Source organism: Idiotropiscis lumnitzeri, chromosome 6 (genome assembly GCF_059441095.1).
Source record: "Idiotropiscis lumnitzeri isolate Australia: NSW breed Sydney's pygmy pipehorse chromosome 6, RoL_Ilum_1.0, whole genome shotgun sequence".
Taxonomy (NCBI): Eukaryota; Metazoa; Chordata; class Actinopteri; order Syngnathiformes; family Syngnathidae; genus Idiotropiscis; species Idiotropiscis lumnitzeri.
Genome location: NC_142396.1, coordinates 5,318,299 through 5,337,600, shown reverse-complemented (window position 1 = coordinate 5,337,600; position 19,302 = coordinate 5,318,299). Strand labels below are relative to the sequence as shown.

General features: G+C 40.7%; 1 protein-coding gene across 6 annotated transcripts in view; it reads right to left on the bottom strand.

Annotated features, from left to right (window-relative positions):
- Window positions 1–3,314: 3,314 nt before the first annotated feature.
- cacna2d1 (calcium voltage-gated channel auxiliary subunit alpha2delta 1) overlaps window positions 3,315–19,302 on the bottom strand; it is a 69,151-nt gene continuing 53,163 nt past the window's right edge. For 4 of the 6 annotated variants that reach the window (XM_088297788.1, XM_088297792.1, XM_088297791.1 and 1 more), the window contains 13 exons: window positions 17,939–18,001; window positions 16,792–16,895; window positions 16,203–16,298; window positions 15,743–15,810; window positions 15,615–15,653; window positions 15,457–15,528; window positions 14,027–14,179; window positions 13,891–13,943; window positions 13,350–13,405; window positions 12,595–12,724; window positions 10,723–10,835; window positions 8,872–8,954; window positions 3,315–6,196 (listed from right to left, as the gene is read on the bottom strand). In XM_088297788.1, coding sequence (XP_088153914.1) covers window positions 6,083–6,196; window positions 8,872–8,954; window positions 10,723–10,835; window positions 12,595–12,724; window positions 13,350–13,405; window positions 13,891–13,943; window positions 14,027–14,179; window positions 15,457–15,528; window positions 15,615–15,653; window positions 15,743–15,810; window positions 16,203–16,298; window positions 16,792–16,895; window positions 17,939–18,001 — 1,144 coding nt within the window. In that variant the 3' untranslated portion in view covers window positions 3,315–6,082. Of the gene's footprint in view, window positions 6,197–8,508; window positions 8,600–8,871; window positions 8,955–10,722; window positions 10,836–12,594; window positions 12,725–13,349; window positions 13,406–13,890; window positions 13,944–14,026; window positions 14,180–15,456; window positions 15,529–15,614; window positions 15,654–15,742; window positions 15,811–16,202; window positions 16,299–16,791; window positions 16,896–17,938; window positions 18,002–19,302 lie in introns of all 6 variants that reach the window. The other 2 variants (XM_088297789.1, XM_088297794.1) reach the window with 1 other exon arrangement.

Genomic DNA, 19,302 nt, shown 5'->3' with positions numbered 1-19,302 from the left:
TCTAACGTGTGTCCATGTCAGAACTCATACCTTTAATGAACTTGTTGATGGCCAAATTGGCTCAGTGAGCTTGGAGCACAGCTGAGTGATTTACCAGACATCCAGGAACCTAAAACATGAACATGCACACCTACGCACACACTCACACACATGCACTGATGAACTCTTTACATAGAAATATTGCTGATTACATAGAATTACATTTATAGACCGTCTAACCAAGTAAAGCTTGAAACACTAAAAATTCAAACCAATGAAAGCATAAAAAGCAAAATAGCAAATGAATCCAATGAAATTGCATGCCTAATTAATAAAATAAAACAAGAAGAATAAGATGCGCAGCCATGTGTCCCAAAATGGGTGTGTTAAATTTTAGGCCACTTCAGTCCCGGAAGGACAAGTTTTTTTTTTTTTTTTAGTGAGTGCTGTTTGCATCAGTAAACCCTATTGAGTTTCGAGTCTGATCTGAGGGAGATAATGGAGGAAGTAGGGGTCAAAGGTCAGATCGATTGGCAGACTAGCCCGTTTGATTTGTTGGTGCTATGCCAAAGGCACATCATTAAAATGATCTCTAAAATTGATTGATGGGAGAATATGAGGCAATTCTGCCTTTCCAGTAGAGCAACAAAAGGATGAAAAGGATTTAAAAAAAAAAAAAAAAGTATTTCCATGAACGTATTTCCAACATCCGCCAGTGTATGTGGCAACCCTCCATGAATAATAAATACAAAAGATGTAAATGTGAATTATAGCAAAAGTCAGAAGCATTATACATTATGCATATATAAATATGTAAACGTATCGATGCAGATGGAAATGGCAAACTGCACGCAAATAAATAATTTAGTTACTACAGCAGGAAGAATTTTCAGCAACCATCAACCACACATAATAAGCATGATTCCTTTATTTAGTCCTGTAAAATTATTTCGATGGCGATGTGGACTTTTTGGATATTTTAACATTCTATTGACGTCAATGCTGGTCAAAGATTCACAGAGATCTTGCTTCCGTCAGTTAAAAAGTAAAAAAAAGCAGCCAATTACAGTTTTCATCCACTATCTTGTAAGGAAATTTCAGGGAAGTTTATCCAGACGCGGGTTGATTGCCCCCGGGCGGGGTCACGAGGCCGAGGCCACTGAGAGCGTTGCGGCTAAATATAGACAACCAAATTCTGTGTTGCACCGCAGATAGCGTTTGTTTGTGTCATTTCCATCAAAATTGTGTTGATGAACTTTTCCAAGTTGGGGGTTACGATAGGCCTGCCGTGCGCTTATCCTCGCTCGTTTCGCTGGAGTCAGCGCCAGTCGCGTGTGTCACTTCCTGCAATTAGCGGAACGAACTCGGAAAAGAAGACGTTTTTTTTTGGACCTGTGCGGCAGTGAGTCACGCGGGTTCGTCTTAGGGCGTTGAAGTGTTCGTACTTGAGCACATTGCAGGAAGGAATCGAAAAGTTACTGATGCGGAGAAACATAAAACTTACTTCGGCTGTCTTTGACATGGAAGACATAAAATGTCCTGCAGTGCATGAGTCACAGCGCCGTTGGCAGAATATGTCCATTATGTGTCATTGTATCGGCTGTTGATGAGTTCCTGCTGTTGTGTTGCTAACACGCACAGCAGCCCAACAGTTTTGGACATTTGGGTTCGGATCTCGGTTCTGGACTGCCGGTGTGGAGCTCGGATATTGTTTTTTGGGCCTTTCCTCCTTCATTCCCAAAACGTCCGGAAGACTAAATTGTCCAAAGTGGATAGAGACAGTAGAAGCAGCGCTGGACCTGAGCGAGTTCAATGAACGGGAACGGAACGCAGTCTATTTTTTGCTCATTCAGAGGTCAGTGAACGGTTTTTGAACGGAAGTTCATTTTAGTTCTCGAGTGCCAGGATTTCACTTTTTAGACAAGGTTGTGGACTGAATGGGTGTCAATGAATGAAAGGATGCTAGAGAGTCACAGCTTGCAGCAACACATATATACAGACGAGGAAGGAAGTAGTTCGTTTTTCATATGCAGCAATGAGAACATTTTATTCTACGAACTGGAATAAAGGAGAAAAATCCACTTATCTACCTCATATTTATTCTCATCCTTCCTGAGAGATTGAGTTCTGCCCGACACTGACGCGAAGACAGTCTGACTCAGCTGAACCCGCAACACAAATGGCGCGTTCCAAGTTTGCGATTAAAAGCGAGTGGACAGTGAAAACGAGCAATGGCAAACGCGCCGGAATAAGAGAAGAGAATTTTTTTCCCCTTCTTTCCTGTGGTTCTTTGTGTTTATATATCATCAATTGTAGGATACATTGCGTTTGTTTAAGACATGGTTTACTTTTTGTCTTAGAAGGTGGGATCGCAAACGAGGACGGGCTTCAAGACCCACCGCGGCCACCGCTTTGCTCGCGTCTGTAACTCCTTAAGTCAGGCATGTTAAAGGCTACGACCTTATTCCCCCGTTTACAAGGGTATCCTCTTACGAGCTGCCTTGGAGGTGATCACTATAGAGCAAACGTACAAAGACCTCCCTGTCTGACACATCTCCAAAAACAACAAACTGTCGGAGAAAAGAGGCCTTGCTTAGATTGGCATCGCAGTAAACACAAATAGCCTCAAACACAAGTGCCAAAACAACACGGCTCATAAAATAATTTTGAAAGGAGAGTGCAGACCTTTGCTAAGGTGGTTAGAATGCGGTCGGAGAAAAACGGTTAAATTGTTATTGGTAAAATTAAAGTGCGTTCCTAAAAGGAGATGTAATGCATTTTTTTTAAAAATAAAATTAAAATTAATTTTTAATTTTGTGAAAATTGCCAAATGATCAAGAATTACAGGACACTTTTCACTCGTGTGTTACTGTTTTGAGGGGGCGATCCTGTTTTATTCAAATGAGCCACTGCTCACTCCGCCCCCTCTTCTTAGGGCTGCGCAACGTGAGGCAATGTCACCATGACAACCAGGGGCAAAGCTACTTGCTGAATCGAAGTACATCGAAGCCCCCAATAGGACAATAAAAGCAGCATTGTATTTGTACTTTCACTCACGATGGCGGCACTTCATCTCCATACTTCCAGATTTTGACGTATGGTGTGGATTGTCTTACGAAAAATAGTGTTGTGTTGGTATGACGTAAATTAGCGAATATCTGATGTCATATTTTGGCTAAATTAATTTTGCCGCCATTTTATCACTTTGGATTTGACATCAGTACTGCTTTCGTGTAGAAGATAAAGATTAGAAAATAAGTTTTAGGATTATGAAAGAAATCTTATAAGTGACGTGAGGTGCTGTCAACAATTCCAAAAAAGGTCAGAAAAGGTCATAACAATACAACACTTTTATTGTGAATATATTATATTTGCACAATAATCAACACCATGTTATAAACATTTTCACCCTTTCTGCTATTTTTCTCTTTTATACAGTAAATAGTGTACAAATGTATACAAAAATGTTTTCAGGCTATAGTCAAGTTCCACAAAAGAGTAAATAATGTACAGTATTAAAGCACAATCAGATATCATGAAGGAGGAAGGCTTCACGTCGATCGAGATGAGCCTCCCACCTCCCATGTGGGTTAAACACACGTCAACACTTTGATTAACAGGCATCACCTGCACACGTAGCACCGGCAGCTCAACACAAAGGGGCGAGGCGGAGAGAACTTGAACCTCAGAAGGCATGCACGTGGTGACCATGATGCTGATTAAAAACGGACAGGTAAGGCAATGCTGGATGATCACTGATACTTTGTCCACTCGGGTTCTCTCCAGCAGGCCCCCGATGCTGACCGCGGAGGCGCTCGAAATACAACAAACATCCCGCAAACATTGCAGCGTTTTGGACGCGCGGGCCTTCACCCTGCGTCTGCTTCACAGCACTTTTAATAGAGCGACAACAAAGAGGAAACAAGCAGGAAGAGGAGGAGGAGGGGAAGGAAAAACAAAAGAGACAGGCATTTGATGTTGAGCTCATTCACAAGTCGTCTTAGCTCCTGAGTCGGGTGATGAAGAGAGAAAACGGAATGTAAATTGGGCGTGAATTGGAGTCTGCTTTGGGCGGAGGTGGATCCAGGAGGAAAGCGCATTCCTCATCTTTTCTTCAAGTTTTGGCCCTTGATACGTTCTCATGAGAATGTAGTAGGAAATTGCAAAAAAAAAAAAAAAAGAAAAAAGAAACATGATAACGCATCGTTCAAGTATGTGCCAGCAAAATCAGCACCAGAAAAGTTGTTGCAATCTTGACATTGTGCGATGAAATCGCCATATTTCCCACAAAATGTTTTATTTTGGTATCATAAAGACATATTAATATAGTTTTTTTTTTATTTTATTAAAAAAAAGGCACTTGCCCACGTCCTCTAGGGGGCAGTGGTGCGCATTACCGTGTGGGTTCCAACTGCAGAGAACAGCGACCACTATTGGTACCCAATGCAAGGGGACTGTAACGATCCACTCTAATCGTTTGTTTTTCTCTCCCTTGATTTTTGCACAACTTCAAAAAAAACACTACAATTCTCAAAGCTAACTAAACACAATCCAAATTTTGGGTATTTTGCTGAAAATTCATAAAATAAATCAGGATCCCGACCAAATAACCAACATTTCAAACAACCAGCCAATGGATATCCAAATCTGATTTTGTGCTTGGAGGAGGTAATTACCCTTGCCTTGTGCTTTTCAATTTTCTGTCCTAAAGCTGCAAAAATATACATTGCATGAAATCCGAGAGAATTCTCATGAGAACGGATCGGTGGACCAGGTGGTTAAGACCAGAAAGGTCCAAATGGTGCTAAGTGAGAGATTATCAGGTGTCACACCAGAATTTATACTCATGCATCGCTTCTTCCGTTGCCCCCCCCCGATTTCTACCGCACAACCAGCTCAGCTCAACTCGCTTGGCTTCATCTAATTCCAGAGGGCAGCTGCAGCAAAGAGGAGACTTTGGAGTATAGCACCGCACTGTCCAAAGCTAAGGCACAGCAACAGGGTCAGCGCTTTTTTTTTGTCATTTCTACGCATATGCGCAGAAGGAACCCCGGCTGATCAGGAACTGGAGGTGCGACCTTGTTTTCATCAACGGCGGGTGTTGGTAATGTGCAGCGGAAAAACGGGCATCTATGCTAACACGCAGTCAAAAATGGAAAAATCCCAAGTCAAATACTTCTGTTCAATGTGATACACTTCCTAAAAAAAAAACATGAGACTAGCCTGGTTTTGTTGTTTTTTTTTTGTGCTGGTCTTGCTGGTGACAGCGGCAGAAAAACACAACAAAACTAAGCGAGTCGATATTTTCGATTAGATTTTTTGTTCGCAGTGTCCACGTGGAGCTTTGCAGTAATTCCCAACCAATTTGTGTTTTACTATCTGAAAATTCACCAACAGAGTCTCTGCTTATCATCGTACATGCGTAATTCAGGTGCAATTTAAAAAAAAAAAAAAAAAGACTTTTGGAGGAAATGTCAGATGAGTTTGTCGTGTACGTATGCTTGAAATATTATTGGCGTGTTATACATTTATTTATTTTTTTTTGGTGATAGGGCTCAGATTACTATTTTGTCTTTTGTTTGACATGAAGCACACGTCGCTACGATACAACACTGAGCTAGTAGCAAAATGCCCGTGGAGCAGGTACAGTACATTTTTAAATAGTCAACAACAAAAAGTGACGGGATGTGCGGTTACTCGCCATCGATACGCAATCAATACAAACAATAGCAACAACTACACAAATCAACGCTGTCAGTGAGCCCACAATCGTGAAAACAAAACTGATTTAAAGGGTTTGATTTGCGCTTACCCTTGCACCCCGCAGTGGGGGGGGGGATCTTTTGGGGTACAGCCTGAAAATGAGCGTTGGAAAGCAAATGAGCGAGAAACCTTTGGCCTCAGAAAATGAAGACGCCGAGAGTGCGTAGGGAACAAAATAACACCACATTTTTAAAATCATCTTCATACCGTCCCGGAGGGCGTTCTCCGGCCTCCTCGTGTGACATGAGACCTTCGCTCGTTGAGAGCTTTTTCGCTGCCTCGTTTCCTCTACGTACGCCGAGAGTCTTTCTAGCCGTGTCGGTTTGGAGGGTTATGGGCGTCACGAACTTGGCGAAGGCGTGCCGAGCCAAAGTAGAAGAAGCAGCGGGAGTGCGAGCGTGGTACCGAGGCTCGGGCTCAGGACGGCGCCTCCGCCGCAGTCAGAGTCGTCTTCCTGCAGAGGAAATGCTTTGTCAGTTAAGAACACAAAGCGTACGGTAAGATTTTGCATGAAAATGCAGGTAAATTCAATTGAAAATAAAATTCTGAGATACAAATCATAGTTGATACTATACAAATATTGGACTCTTAAAGGGGCGATTTTATGGGAAATAAAAACAAATTATGACGTGTTAATGAATAGCGCTCTACAGTACTGTAATTTATTGGAACACACGGAAATCATAAAATGAAACAGATTTGAAAGATTTAACGGTTGTTATGCATTGTGTTTAATTTTGCCACCAAAGTCGGTCCTCTGCATTTTTTTTTCCTGCTGATGTCATCCAGACGTCAAGCCCACAATTTGGTAAAGAAAGTCAAGAACAGAGAGAATTATTATCAGTTTACATGTGTTGCTACACCATTAGTGTTCGAATATCCCTTGCTTGAAGTGTTCGAACGCTGCAGCAATGACGCTAGTTTTATGCTGTTTTGAAGAATTGATCACGAACTGCCAAAATTCTGTTCATTGTGACGTTCACTGTTGCTTGTTAACTTGACTTAACTTTGTAGTTCATTCTGAAAGAGCAATTTGAGGATTCTACGATGTCATCTGAAGTGTAATATGAGAGATCTTGAGGGTGCGAATGCAGAGCGGCATAAGACTACGACATTTTGCGGCACACAAAGGCACGCCGATGGTCTTGATATTTTTCATGAAATATATACTTTAAAAATGACTTTGGTACCATGCTAGCATGAACTAGTTTTATGCTCATGGCCTTTACTTTGCCGCCATCAATTATGGCGGCCCGAGAGTGTTTATCGTAGTGAAGTTGTTTTTGTGACCTGTTTGTTTATTGTTACTTTCATTCCAGCAGTAAGGAGGTTGAAGTTCACCACGACCAGATGTTCCAACTCAAACCAAGAGCATTCACGCATGCGGACGAGGGTTTTGTTTCAAAAGCAGATTGGCAAATACGATTAGACATGAACCCTTTAAACTGATTACGACTCAACATTTTAAGACCTACTATATACCCTTTTATTATTGCGTTGTGTTATTATTAAGTTATTATTATGTTATGAATGTTATTAGTATGGAGAAGCCTCTTTATTTGTACAAACAAACAAAAAAATCCACAAATAATGCTTCTCAGCAGGTACTACTACTTTAGTTATAAATTGAGTTCAGCAAGGCAAAACTGTTTGTGTCCATGAATAATCAGCTCAACCAAGAGAGGTAATATACCTGCCTGTAACTGTAAGTGTAAGTGTGTGAGTGTGTTTTGGGAGTCCTCAGGAAGCTCGGGCATGCCAGCAGCAGGCCTTGAAAAGGTTTCGGAGTGGCCTGGATTCAAAAGGCAGGAAAGCCAAGCGGGGCTTCCTCTGTTTACTTCAGTGACACAATCTGTCTCCCTATGAGGAGTGCAGCTAAAAGTAAGTAAGGCAGAGATGGAAAGATGAGAAAAGGCCCACTTCCTATTTCCTCTTTCGGCATCCCAGGACACACTCACAGACATCAAGTGTCCTGATCTAAGAAGCTTTTAAAACACAATGAGAGGCAGGGCTAACAGATATGAGAGCATTTTTTTAGACCAAATATTTAGACAGCTTATAAACGCTGTAAAGTCGGCCGGTCGGGAAAAATATTTTATTCACATTCCTCCTTTGATTTTGCCAATTTATGCTGATTTATGGAACACATGAACCGCATCACCCTTCTTTTTTTCCTTTGGTGGAATCCTTGTAATGAATTTGAAAGCTAATGGGTGTGGAAAAAAAAAAGCGTCTGAAATATTGCATCCTGAAACGACGTCCTAAGCAAAGCATTTTATTAGTGAAGCTAATCAAGTGTTACAAGGGGGAGATATGGTAGATATTTTATAAATAAAACACAATATATAACATTATTTTTTTACTTTTAATTGATGCATTCGTAAGGGTAATTACATTTATATTTGTAATCAGGATTTTATATAATAATGTTAATAATAATTATAATAATACTAAAAACTCAACGTTGAATATACTATTATACAGTAGACCATTCATGCAATGAAAGTACAGTAAATAAATAATAAAATTACATTAATTGAACACATCGATTAAGCAAATCATCATCATATTACGCATTTCATGTCGATTATTTAATATAATAATAATGATAATAATAATAATAATAAATCTAAAGCATATTCATTGGAATATGAGTCTAAATCTAAATTGACATGCAAAATTATTATTTTAATTGTTAAATTAATTAGTAATTATTATCATAATTATTCTGGACCCGTCAATGCGACATACAGTAGACCCACTAACCCAAAAAAGTGAGCAGCAGTGATGGAAACAAGAGGAGGGATGATGAGTAGCTCAATGTAGACCCTCTGCTGATTGCACACAAGGGCTCATCCTAGCATGATGGATGAGAACAGCAGCCAATGGGAGGCAGGGGCAAAGAAAATGAGAAGATGAAGACAGAAATCATTAAGAAACAGAACAGGAAAGACAGACCAAGAAGAAAGAAATACAAAAATGGACATAATAGATGAGTTGATGGAGTGATCAGACAGAGATATAACTTTGCAGCCGAAGGCCAAAACTGATCGTAATCTGACAGCAAATGACATTTGTGAAGAATTACAGCAATTGTAAAGCTGTCTTGTCAGCGCACACACGTCTTACATTTTCATTGTTGTCGAAGCACACGTCGGGCCCTTTGCGGTACCTCGGGTTCTGGGCCAGCTCGCATGGATCTGGACCTTCGGCTGAACACACATTTTTTAGGAAAATAGCTACAATGGAGTGGTAAACCTGTGTGATTATTGCACCAATGAGCACAATACAAATGGCATCCAAAAAGTCATATTAAAAAAAAAAGTAATTGAATTCGGATATAATCTAACAATAGCAATTTTCTTCAAAATTTACAACCATCTACCTGATTATTTTATTAGATTTTTTTTCACATTTTTTAAGTGCTTAAAAAAAAGGCAAACTGTGATTTCAGTGAGAGGAATAAGATGTTTCTAATGTTTTAAAATCATACAAACATTTTGTGTCAAAATAGCGGAAAACAGAAAAAAAACCATTGTTTCACAATAGCGAAGTTATTCAAGCAATTTTCACACCTAAAAAAAGGAAAATAGATGTTGTCTATTGTCTGTGTGTGCTTGGCTGAGCAGCATAAATTGTACCATCCTTGGAAGGTGCACATTTGACAAAAAAGCAAGATGAAAAGAAATCAGTTACTCGCGTCAAGTGCAAAATCTGTGCAAAAAAAGAAGCACCGGAAAGGGGTGAAATCAACCTTGCAGCCTCGGAAAATATTGAACATTTTCTATCAAAACAATGATTGTTATTCCTTCCTCAGAAAAATGCACTCTGAGGCAGGGGAAGAAACATCAAGTGCTTCAGGAACTGATTATCTCGACACAGAAGGCGTACAATAAAAAATAAAAAAAGACAATAATGCAATAAATACAGAACCCAAATAGAAGGAATGAACAAAATCTCGCAACTGCTGGAGAAATTTGTACATCATTTATGCAAAGTCAATTATTGTTATCCCCATCTCAGAAAAATACATGCTAAAAACATTGAAAAAGTGTCCCTATAAGCAATTAATTGTATTGACACATAAAGTAAACTAAAAAACACAAAAGCAAATAAAAGGGATGACTTTGAAAACATCGGACATAATCGATACAAAATGAATGATTGTTATGCCCTTCTCAGCAAGGCAGTCGGGTCGCGGAAGGAACTGATGATCTCAACACGGAAGGCATCAAATAAACAAATAAAAAAGAAGAAAAAAAAATCTGATTTATATGTCCTTAGAAAAATAAAAATCCGTCTGGGTAAGGAACTGATTATTTTGACACAGAAGGCGTAAAAAAAAAAACAAAAAAAAAACTAACAAGACCCAAATTTGAGCAAGTGAAACAAATGTCAGGGAGCAAACCGCAGACGCTCAAGACACCGAATCACATCAGGAAACTATAAATCCGACTTAACACCAAGTAACACAGTCCAAAACAATCACAACTAAAAGCCCAATTGAGACTAAAAGCCAACAAATAGTTTGTCCGCCTGTGTTAAACTGCACAGGCAGCCATAACCTTCGTGGCAACAAATGCGCCCTGTAGTGACCCCGTGGCAAACGCCCGCGATGACACCTTTACTGTTGCACCAGCAAGAAGCCACATCTGTCAAACAGATATCCTGCCTACATTTCAACACACAAGTGCACCTCTGCTCTTAACCTTAATTCAACTTGATGGCGGCGCGCAGGCCAGAAACAAAGAAACGCCAATCTGCTAGTAACGTGAGAGCGCCTTTCATACATCTGGTTTACTGCTCACCCGCAGACGCTCAGAGGGAACCTGCTGGAAAGTGCTTCGGCGTGTGTCCTTGGACGGCGACTTTAAAGCTCTCTTGTCACAAGGGCTGATGAATGGAAGGACCCGGGAGTAAAAAAAAAAAAAAGACCTGTCACTCTCATGTTGACTATTTACGACTTGAGTCAAAGGATACAGGGTTGTTCGGCTTGTCGCAGCGGTCTGGGGTCACATGACAAACATGTGGCCTTGGCGTCGGTGATCAGGAACACCAGGTTGGTGTTTGGTAACTTCTCCGCTCGATACATCCTGGCGGGCAAACGAAAGTGATGCAACATGAATTTCCTTGCATTTGGTTTGAGTAGAATGTTAGTCCTTAAGTTTGGTTGAATTTTCACTGGATAAACGTTCTGACCAGAACAAAGAGATCAGAACATTACTCAAGTCCTAAAGGATTCACACTGGCTCCCAAATAGCTTTAGAATAGATTTAAAAATTCTGCTATTGGTCAATAAATCACTGAATGTTTTTTTTTTTTTGTCTTCAATACATTACAGACATGCTGATTGAATATAAACCCGGAAGGGCTCTGAGGTCTATAGACTCACTTCAATTAGTGGGTCCCAGACTTCCAAGTAAACATGGTGAAGCAGCATTTAGCCGTTATGCTGCACACAAATGGGATATGCTGCTAACAGAAGTGAAGAAAAATACTTTTACTCTTGCATTTTTCCGTGCTAGAGCCTTTCCCAGCTGTCTCCGGGCAGTAGGTGGGGGACACCCTGAACTGGTTGCCAGCCAATCGCAGGGCACACACAAAGACGAACAACCACTTGCGTTCACAATCACTTCTCGAGCCAATTTAGAGTATTCCATTAACCGGCACGTGGGAGGAAACCCACGCAGGCACGGGGAGAACATGAAAACGCCATATATTTACTAAAAGTGCCATATTTCCACAAAGATTCCAACCATTGATCCAAAAATGCGAGAGAATTAGCATCTTGTCATGCGTCAACTGTAAGTTTATTTTTATTTTTCATCTGTACGGCCCGCTGCGGCCTGGTCCAAAGTGACCCGCAGCCCGGTGGTAGGAGACCACGTCACTCTAGCAACAAGCATCTGTCAATTAGGCAATCTACTCTTCAACTTCCTACCATGCATCCATCTATCCATCACTTAGCTTTCCATCTATTCATATCTACCAAGCCACCATTTATTCATCTAGATACCACCCATCACTCTATCTACCATTATAATCGAACCGTTACCCTTATATAACATTTTTATACAATATATATTACATTGTATCTGTTCATTCAACAACCCCTCCAAAAATCCATCGACTGTCATCACTAAAGCAAGATTGATTTAGGGTTGGTAAGATTTCATCCAAGTTGTGCAAATATAATTTTTTAGTAGATCTGCTAAAATTACACTGATTTACTTTATGAGCTACTATGAAATATAAGCAGTCCCGTTTGATACATACTGCTTGGACCCATGCAGGTGTTCCTGTGGCCTCTCTAAGCTGTTCTCTTATTGGACTTTTTATGTCTGCCATGAGGCTTTGTGCGTGTGCAGCCGTTAACATTGGGAGCCAGACACGTGGGACCCATAACACCGGGTAATTACAGCCATATTGAACCCCCAAATTGACACAAAAGAAGGTTAGAGAAAAGTAAATGTGCAGCGGCCCATGACGATTGGCGAATTGAAAGAAAAGCCAGAGACTGGGGGAAGTAAAACAGATAAAAGAACATTTGTGCTTCCCTCTGCAGTTCCTGTCAGTGACGGATCAAGGTCAAACGCGCCTGATTGGAACTCGTAAGAAGTAAAAACCGAAAGAGGCCCATCAGGAAGGCAACACTATTCCTAACCTATCCCCACGGATCATTAAACAGAAGGATGTGCAGGAAAATGATCTGAGGAAGGGAGGGACAACTTTATAGTGTCATATAAACGACATTCTCGCCGATATGAGAAAGTTGACAGTTTGTGAGTGGTTGGGTGGGGGTGAAAAATTAATATGCATACAGCGCATACTCACAGGAATTAACAGACATACCTGGAACAGTTTCCACAGTCCAGGACCCCCGAGTAGGATCTTTCATCGTTGTCAAAGAAGTATTGCGTCTGCTCTGTGATGCAGCTTTCTTTAAACATGGCGTCAGGAATGTCTTCATCCGCTGATTCCGCTAAATGAAGTTTGTATAAGGAACAGTTTGAAGTATTACATATGCCGCTTTTCAGCACAGTACCACAGTTATGACAAAACAGCTTGACAAAGGACTGACCGGCAGTGGTTTGTATCAGCGGTCCCCAACCACCGGATCGTGGAGCGACACTGAGGCTCACAGATGAATGAAAAAAAAAAACATTTTGGAGTACTTTGAAGTTATTCATTAGTCAGGGCTGAAAAATATTTTATTTTGAAGTGATCAGCTTCTCTCTGTTACGTCCATTAATGATGTGACGCATGTTGATGCATTTCAGGTAGGCGCTCCTAATATGTATATAAATATAAGGCATCTTGTTTATTGTCATAGCGACAAAATAGCCCAGTTTTGGTGTTGCTCGTTCAAGCACGTTATAATTGTTTGGTGGTGCCTGTTGCGTTACACGACTCACCATGACACCCACCATCCTAACACTGGCCCCACGGTTGCCGGTCCGCAAAAGTTATGGATTTGGATGTACCGGTCCACGGCGGAAAAAACGTTGGGGACCGCTGGTAAACATCACATTTATGGTAGTAAAACCATATCGAGCAGGTAGTGGAAAAGGGCGTCACGAGAGAAGAACAAAAATGATGTTGCTCACCGGCCTCCAGAAGGTTGGGGAACATGAGGCCATAGAAGAGCTGCTGGAGTATGGACCTACACAAGGACAATTATTATTTCAGTTGGACACACAGTTTTGAAAGTACATCATTTACTGTAAATAACTCAAGAGGCATTCAAGTCCAAGAAGTCCATTAATGTCCGAATCGCGAAAGGCAAATTTTTGTGACGACATTATGACGATCAAATGCAACGTTTCAAAGTTACATTGCACATTGAGCTCGTTATACTTGGTCAGATAGCAAAGGAAGCCTCGCTTAGTTTGTCTTTCTAGTGATTGTTTTATAGCCATGGACTAAAGGTTTCGTTTTTTTTTTTTTTATATATAAAGTTCAGTGTGATTGTGAATTTGGTAGAGATGTTACACCTCAGTAGTTCTGCGTCGTGCGTCTCTCGCGAAAATACCAAACGAAAGAAAACTCCTCCCATGCGATCAGGTCGACGGTGCAAGACTTTCTTCTGGCAGGAAAATAATCCCCCTGATATACTGTATGCAGAATATAAAGCACAAATACACTCACCAGGCAGCGGTAGAAGCCCACCAGCCAATATTGAGCAAATCTGCAACACTTGGCTACAAAAGAAAGCCAGACATGGAGGTTAAAATCCTTCAAGAATCCCCACCAAATGGCAAAGCAAATCCAAAGCTCAACCGACCACATAGACAGAGCGCGGCCCCGCCGCAGCCTTGCTGTCTTTCTCCGGATCACAAACGGACTGGTAGTCGTAGGTCTTGTTGAAGGAATACAAAGAGGTGTTGACCAGGTTGATCATCAGCACAGGATCCACTTCTCCAAAAAACTGACCTATCTGGACACACAGAAGGAACACTCAGTTTGGAAAAACTTTTTTTTAAGCTGCCGAAGCGAGGCTTTGCATGGCAGTGAATCAATTCTCCAGAATTGCCAATTTGCCTGGCAAGCTCAGTCACACGCAGATAATCCTTTTTAGCAGGCAGCTGTCAACACATCTTTGGTGCATGTAATGGAGTGGGCTATCGCCATGTCCTTTCCACCCCCCCTGCTCCGCTCTGCAATGTCAGATGTTATGCAACATGATTATATTCCTGCCATGGCCACACAGGAGTCATTCTTTTTTTCTTTCGGAAGAGTGGTGTAAAAAGTTTTTACAGGAAAATAGTCGCAATTTATGTGACTTAAGGTAGCCTTCATGCATAAAAAAAATACACCACCGATATTTCAGAGCCACTGTCATTTGTTTGTTTGTTCTATTCATGAAAATACAAAAGCCAACCAATAGAGGAGGAAAAGAAAAATGTAAAGCAGATGGTCTGTTGTAAAATGCCAGAGTGTTCACTACTGTCGGATAGTTGCCTGAATAGGACCAGCCGGTCCAAAAGAATCTACATTGGATATACAAAAGATCATTGATTCACGTTTTTTTGTTTTTTTTTAGCCATAAGAAAATAATTATAATTTTTTTAGATATTATATATATATATATATATATATATATATATAATGAAATAATAACACATGACACTGACATGAATCACAATCACATTCTTATACTGTACTAACATTGGACCAGAGGGACTTACAGCAGTCTGGAGTCAGTATCTCAGTGTAAGAGACTCACATCCACGAGAGACTCACTTCAATAAAGCATCCCCGACTGACAGAAGCTGAACTTTGATCATGCTCCTGCGTCTGATGTTGTACTTTCGGAGGGGCACAGATGAACCTACGTCATTGAGGAGCTTTGAAAGTAGCTCAGAGCAAGCAAGGAAGCCATCTTTGTAATTTAGCCATGAGTCCTTTGCCTGACCTTGGTAGGAGATTGATGCAGTCCTGCGAGAGGCAATAGCTGACTTGGTAAGTTTCTGATTTTACCTTTCCAAACGACATGGCTAAAAGTTTCATCCTGTGATATTCCTTAATATCTATTGGACCAACTACCTCAAGATAACTCCAAAGGGATTTTTTCGGTTCGATTTTTTTACACGAGATACTTATAGCTTAGCTGAATTTGATGTGAAATAATGAAACAAAAACTTATAATACTGAACTTTAATTGTTTGCATACAGTTAAAATGAGAATTTAATTTTTAATTTACAGAAACTCACCAAGCTGATGTAATCATCCTGATTGGACATGAGCAGAAAGCCACCATCATCCAAGATCACGCAGTCTACATGCTGAAAAGGGGCAAAATAGTTTAGATTCAAGTCTGATGTACTACTTTTTTTTTTTTTTTTTTTTTTTAAAACATGCATTGTTGTACCTTGTCATTCCTCATACAGCCACAGATCTCATCTTTGCACTAAAGTAAAGACAAAAAAGTTAATTGATTGCCTTAATGTGTAAAAATGAATAATAATAAATACGCATTACCGTGTGTACATCACTTACATTCTCTTTAAGAGTGGCGTTCATGAAACTATTCATCCAGAACGTGACATTGAGTTTCACTCCCACCACTGAAAAGCAGACCAGCAGCAAAAATAACAAAGAGTTGCAACAGGTTTTTTCTTTCTTTCTTACATTTTCGAATGACGCAATTTGGTGGTTGCATGTTTCTTGGTTCTCTAAATTGGAAAGTGTCAATTTGGGCTCAGGAAGCGAAACATCTGGACTGCAAGACAAATTCAATTTGCCTAATCTCTGTGAATAGCTCAACAGAGTAATTGTTGAAGTGTTGTATGCGTATTATTTAGGGACTTTTTTTTTTTTTTTACTTTAATTGCAAGGCTCTGTGATTAATATCTTTTTTGGGGGGGAAGTGAGCTCCACTAACATTTGCGATTCCAGGTTTAACTTTAAGTCTTTGTTACAAGCAACAGCAATCGATGTGGGATTAAGCACAACTGACCTGCCGGCTTAAGTGTGACTTCATTGATGGTGAGATCCACGGCTTTGCTGACGAGGATACCAGATTCTAACACGTTCTCTCGGCCTTCTGCTGCAACTGAGTGAAGGACGCACAAGGGAACACTGAATGTAATCACTGCACATTTGGCAGAAAGGCCCGGAGAAGCCAACATTTCAGAAACAGGCTAGAAATGGGAATAATTGTCATCCATAGCGGGGGAACGCTTCCAACGCTTGTAATTCACATTGAGCCCGGTGGAGCTCCTGAACCCCCATGTGTTAATCCAGTTGAGTGTTACCCCGACTGCATCACACTCATTGTTTGACTCCCTTGACGTCTGCCGGAGAGATTAGCGGAGATAAGCAAGAGGCTTACGGTCCAAGAATGAGGCAGAGGATGAGTGCTGACAGACATACTGTAAGCCGGGAAGAGACCGAGTATAAAAGGCATGATGTCATCGGCGTACGAGTGCGATATTCGCCAGGACGGTTTGGGCTGACTTACAAAGGCGCGGTGGCTCGATGCCAGACCACCATGAAAAAAGAAAAAAAAGCTCCGGCATCAAAGCGCATGCAAGCAAGGTTCTTACTGTTAAAAGATGGAGCTGTGAAAATGTATATGTCATTGTCCAGGGCTCTCTTGTAGAAGCTGGACTCGTATGTCTCTGGGTTCTCCATCCAGTCTTCTCCGGCACTAAAAAACATTGAAATCAGTTCATGTGTCGCTATTGTTCATCCTCCAGTTATACTGTGGACAAAATTGATCAGTTTTAAAAGTTTTATGTCCTCTCCTGCCATCGTAATATTTGATTTTATTAATAAGGGGCTAAATGGTGACAAAAATGTCCATTTGACAGACATTCATTCTACTTTATCTAAAGTGGATATAAAAAGTCAACACACCCCTGCCAGATATTTGTGATATTAAAAAATATGAGACCATAGTATATTATTTCAAAACCTCTTCAATCTGTGCAACTCAATATATTTTTTTGAGATGGTAAGTAAAAATAAGCAAATGAGATAGTGGTTGCAAAAGTGTGCACACCCTCATAACAGGGTTGTCCCTTTGTTCAGGATGAACCAATCACAATTGTAATTCACGTAGGTACTGTAATCCCTCGTCACTTCGCACTTCACTTTTCGCGGTTTCGGTGTTTTGCAGATTTTTCCCAATAAAAATAAAAAAAAGAACGAAAAATACAGCCATATCGGCAAAGGCGGAAACATACGTTTCAAATAGATGAGCTGACTTTGTACACTACACAACCACTGGCTCTCGTACAATTATAAAAATAAAAAATTTAAGTAATCATCTTAAAAAGGTCAACCTCTGCTTCGCGGTTTTTCACTTTTCGTGGGGGTTCTGGTCTCAATTGACAACAAAAAATGAGGGATTACTGTATTTTGTCATAATTTAAGTGACAAATAAACATGGAAATGATCAGGAAGTGGAAACATTAGACCACTCATGCGGAGCAAAGACGACGAGGAAATCGAGGAAACTAAAAGGCACATGACTGCATGCATACATGGATGGATTGATCTATCTCCGGCATGGGCCTAATCCTTCATGTTGAAGAGCCACTGGAGCAGCCAAAATGTGCTCAGACTAAAAATATCATAGCCCCTTTCAATTTTCACCTCACATATTTGCCTTCCCAGATAATTGGCGAAAGCTCGCAGGCTAATTTGACCGCGTCAGAGAAGAACAACGTGGAAGGCGAGCAAGGGTACCTTCTCGGGAAGACTCTTGTGATTCCTCCGTCTGTGGCTACAAACCTGGCCACCGTCCCATTCCTGAGAGGATGGAAAAACACGGTCAAGCTTCGAAGTGGATCACGCTGACAAACAGTGCATCTGTGAGTCCCAGCTGGGGGAAAAAGAAACTCTTGAATTTCACAACCAGAGTCACTTGTCAGTGTCGAGAGGACCATTGGAACTTGGGACCCAAAATGTGAATCCAGAGCCCAACGGAAACTGGATTCGACTCATCTCCCTTGCCTCCCAAAGTGTTTTCCATGCCTGTTTTATTTTTGTATGAGTAGAGCCTTTCCAATGATAATATGAAGCAATTCATTGAAATGCCAATGCCCGCTGTTTTCCAATACATATTAATTTATTTTAGATGTTTATATTCTTCCAATCCAACAGTTTAATGCCACCGACGCATATATCCGTCAAGTACGGTTTTCAATGGATAATTAATTGTAATAGAGGGCCTCACAGGTTGTCTTTGAAATTCACGTTTGTAAACCACCTTAATAAAAAAACTAGTTCCCTGTAGATGGCAGCGTTGAATCATTTTGGAGTTCAGCATAGCTTTTGTGTTGAAGATAATGAATAGGGTGTGAATTTTGGCTCATCACATCCGTTATGAGTGTGAGAAATGCCAACACGCTGGAAGTCGGACAGGTTCATGCACCTCACACTCAAACACCCTGTCACCTTATGTGGCAAAAGTGGAAGGGGCGGATCCTGGCCTGCGGCTATGGTCCAAGGCATTGATCTGCTCGACAGGTTTGTCTCCGCTTTTTGATTAGTTCCACTGATGTTTACCAAAGAAAAAAAAACAAACTTTTTCTTGTGAAAAAAAAGTGTACTCTTTTAATTGGTGGGTTTTCTGCTTCTACCATCAGAGAACGCAACATTCTTTGATTCTTGAATGCTCTAAAATGGCGGGCAGTACTGGAAACTCGGTTTTAACAATGGTTCACAATAAAATGTCAAACACAAACGGATTGCCTATTTTCATTGTCTACTATATTTTTTCAGTAAGATAGTTAACAGATTAATTATGAAAAACGGTGTTCTGCCGCACAAAACGTCTATGGGGTAGATAAATTGCGAATTTTCTCAAAATGTGGCAGGGTGGTTCCTTATGTCCTGTGAACAATGTGATTCACTATCTTGCTTTCAAGGCAGCACGCCTGCCATGTTTGTGGAGTATGATGCTCCGCATTGCAGCCGCGAGGAACCTCAACTTGGTGGAAAGCAGTCCCAAATGGAACCCGATATAGTATTTAAATTTGAGCGCACGCTCGTAATTTACAGTCAGTGAGTGGTTGCATCGTATGGAATACGGAACATTGTTACACATC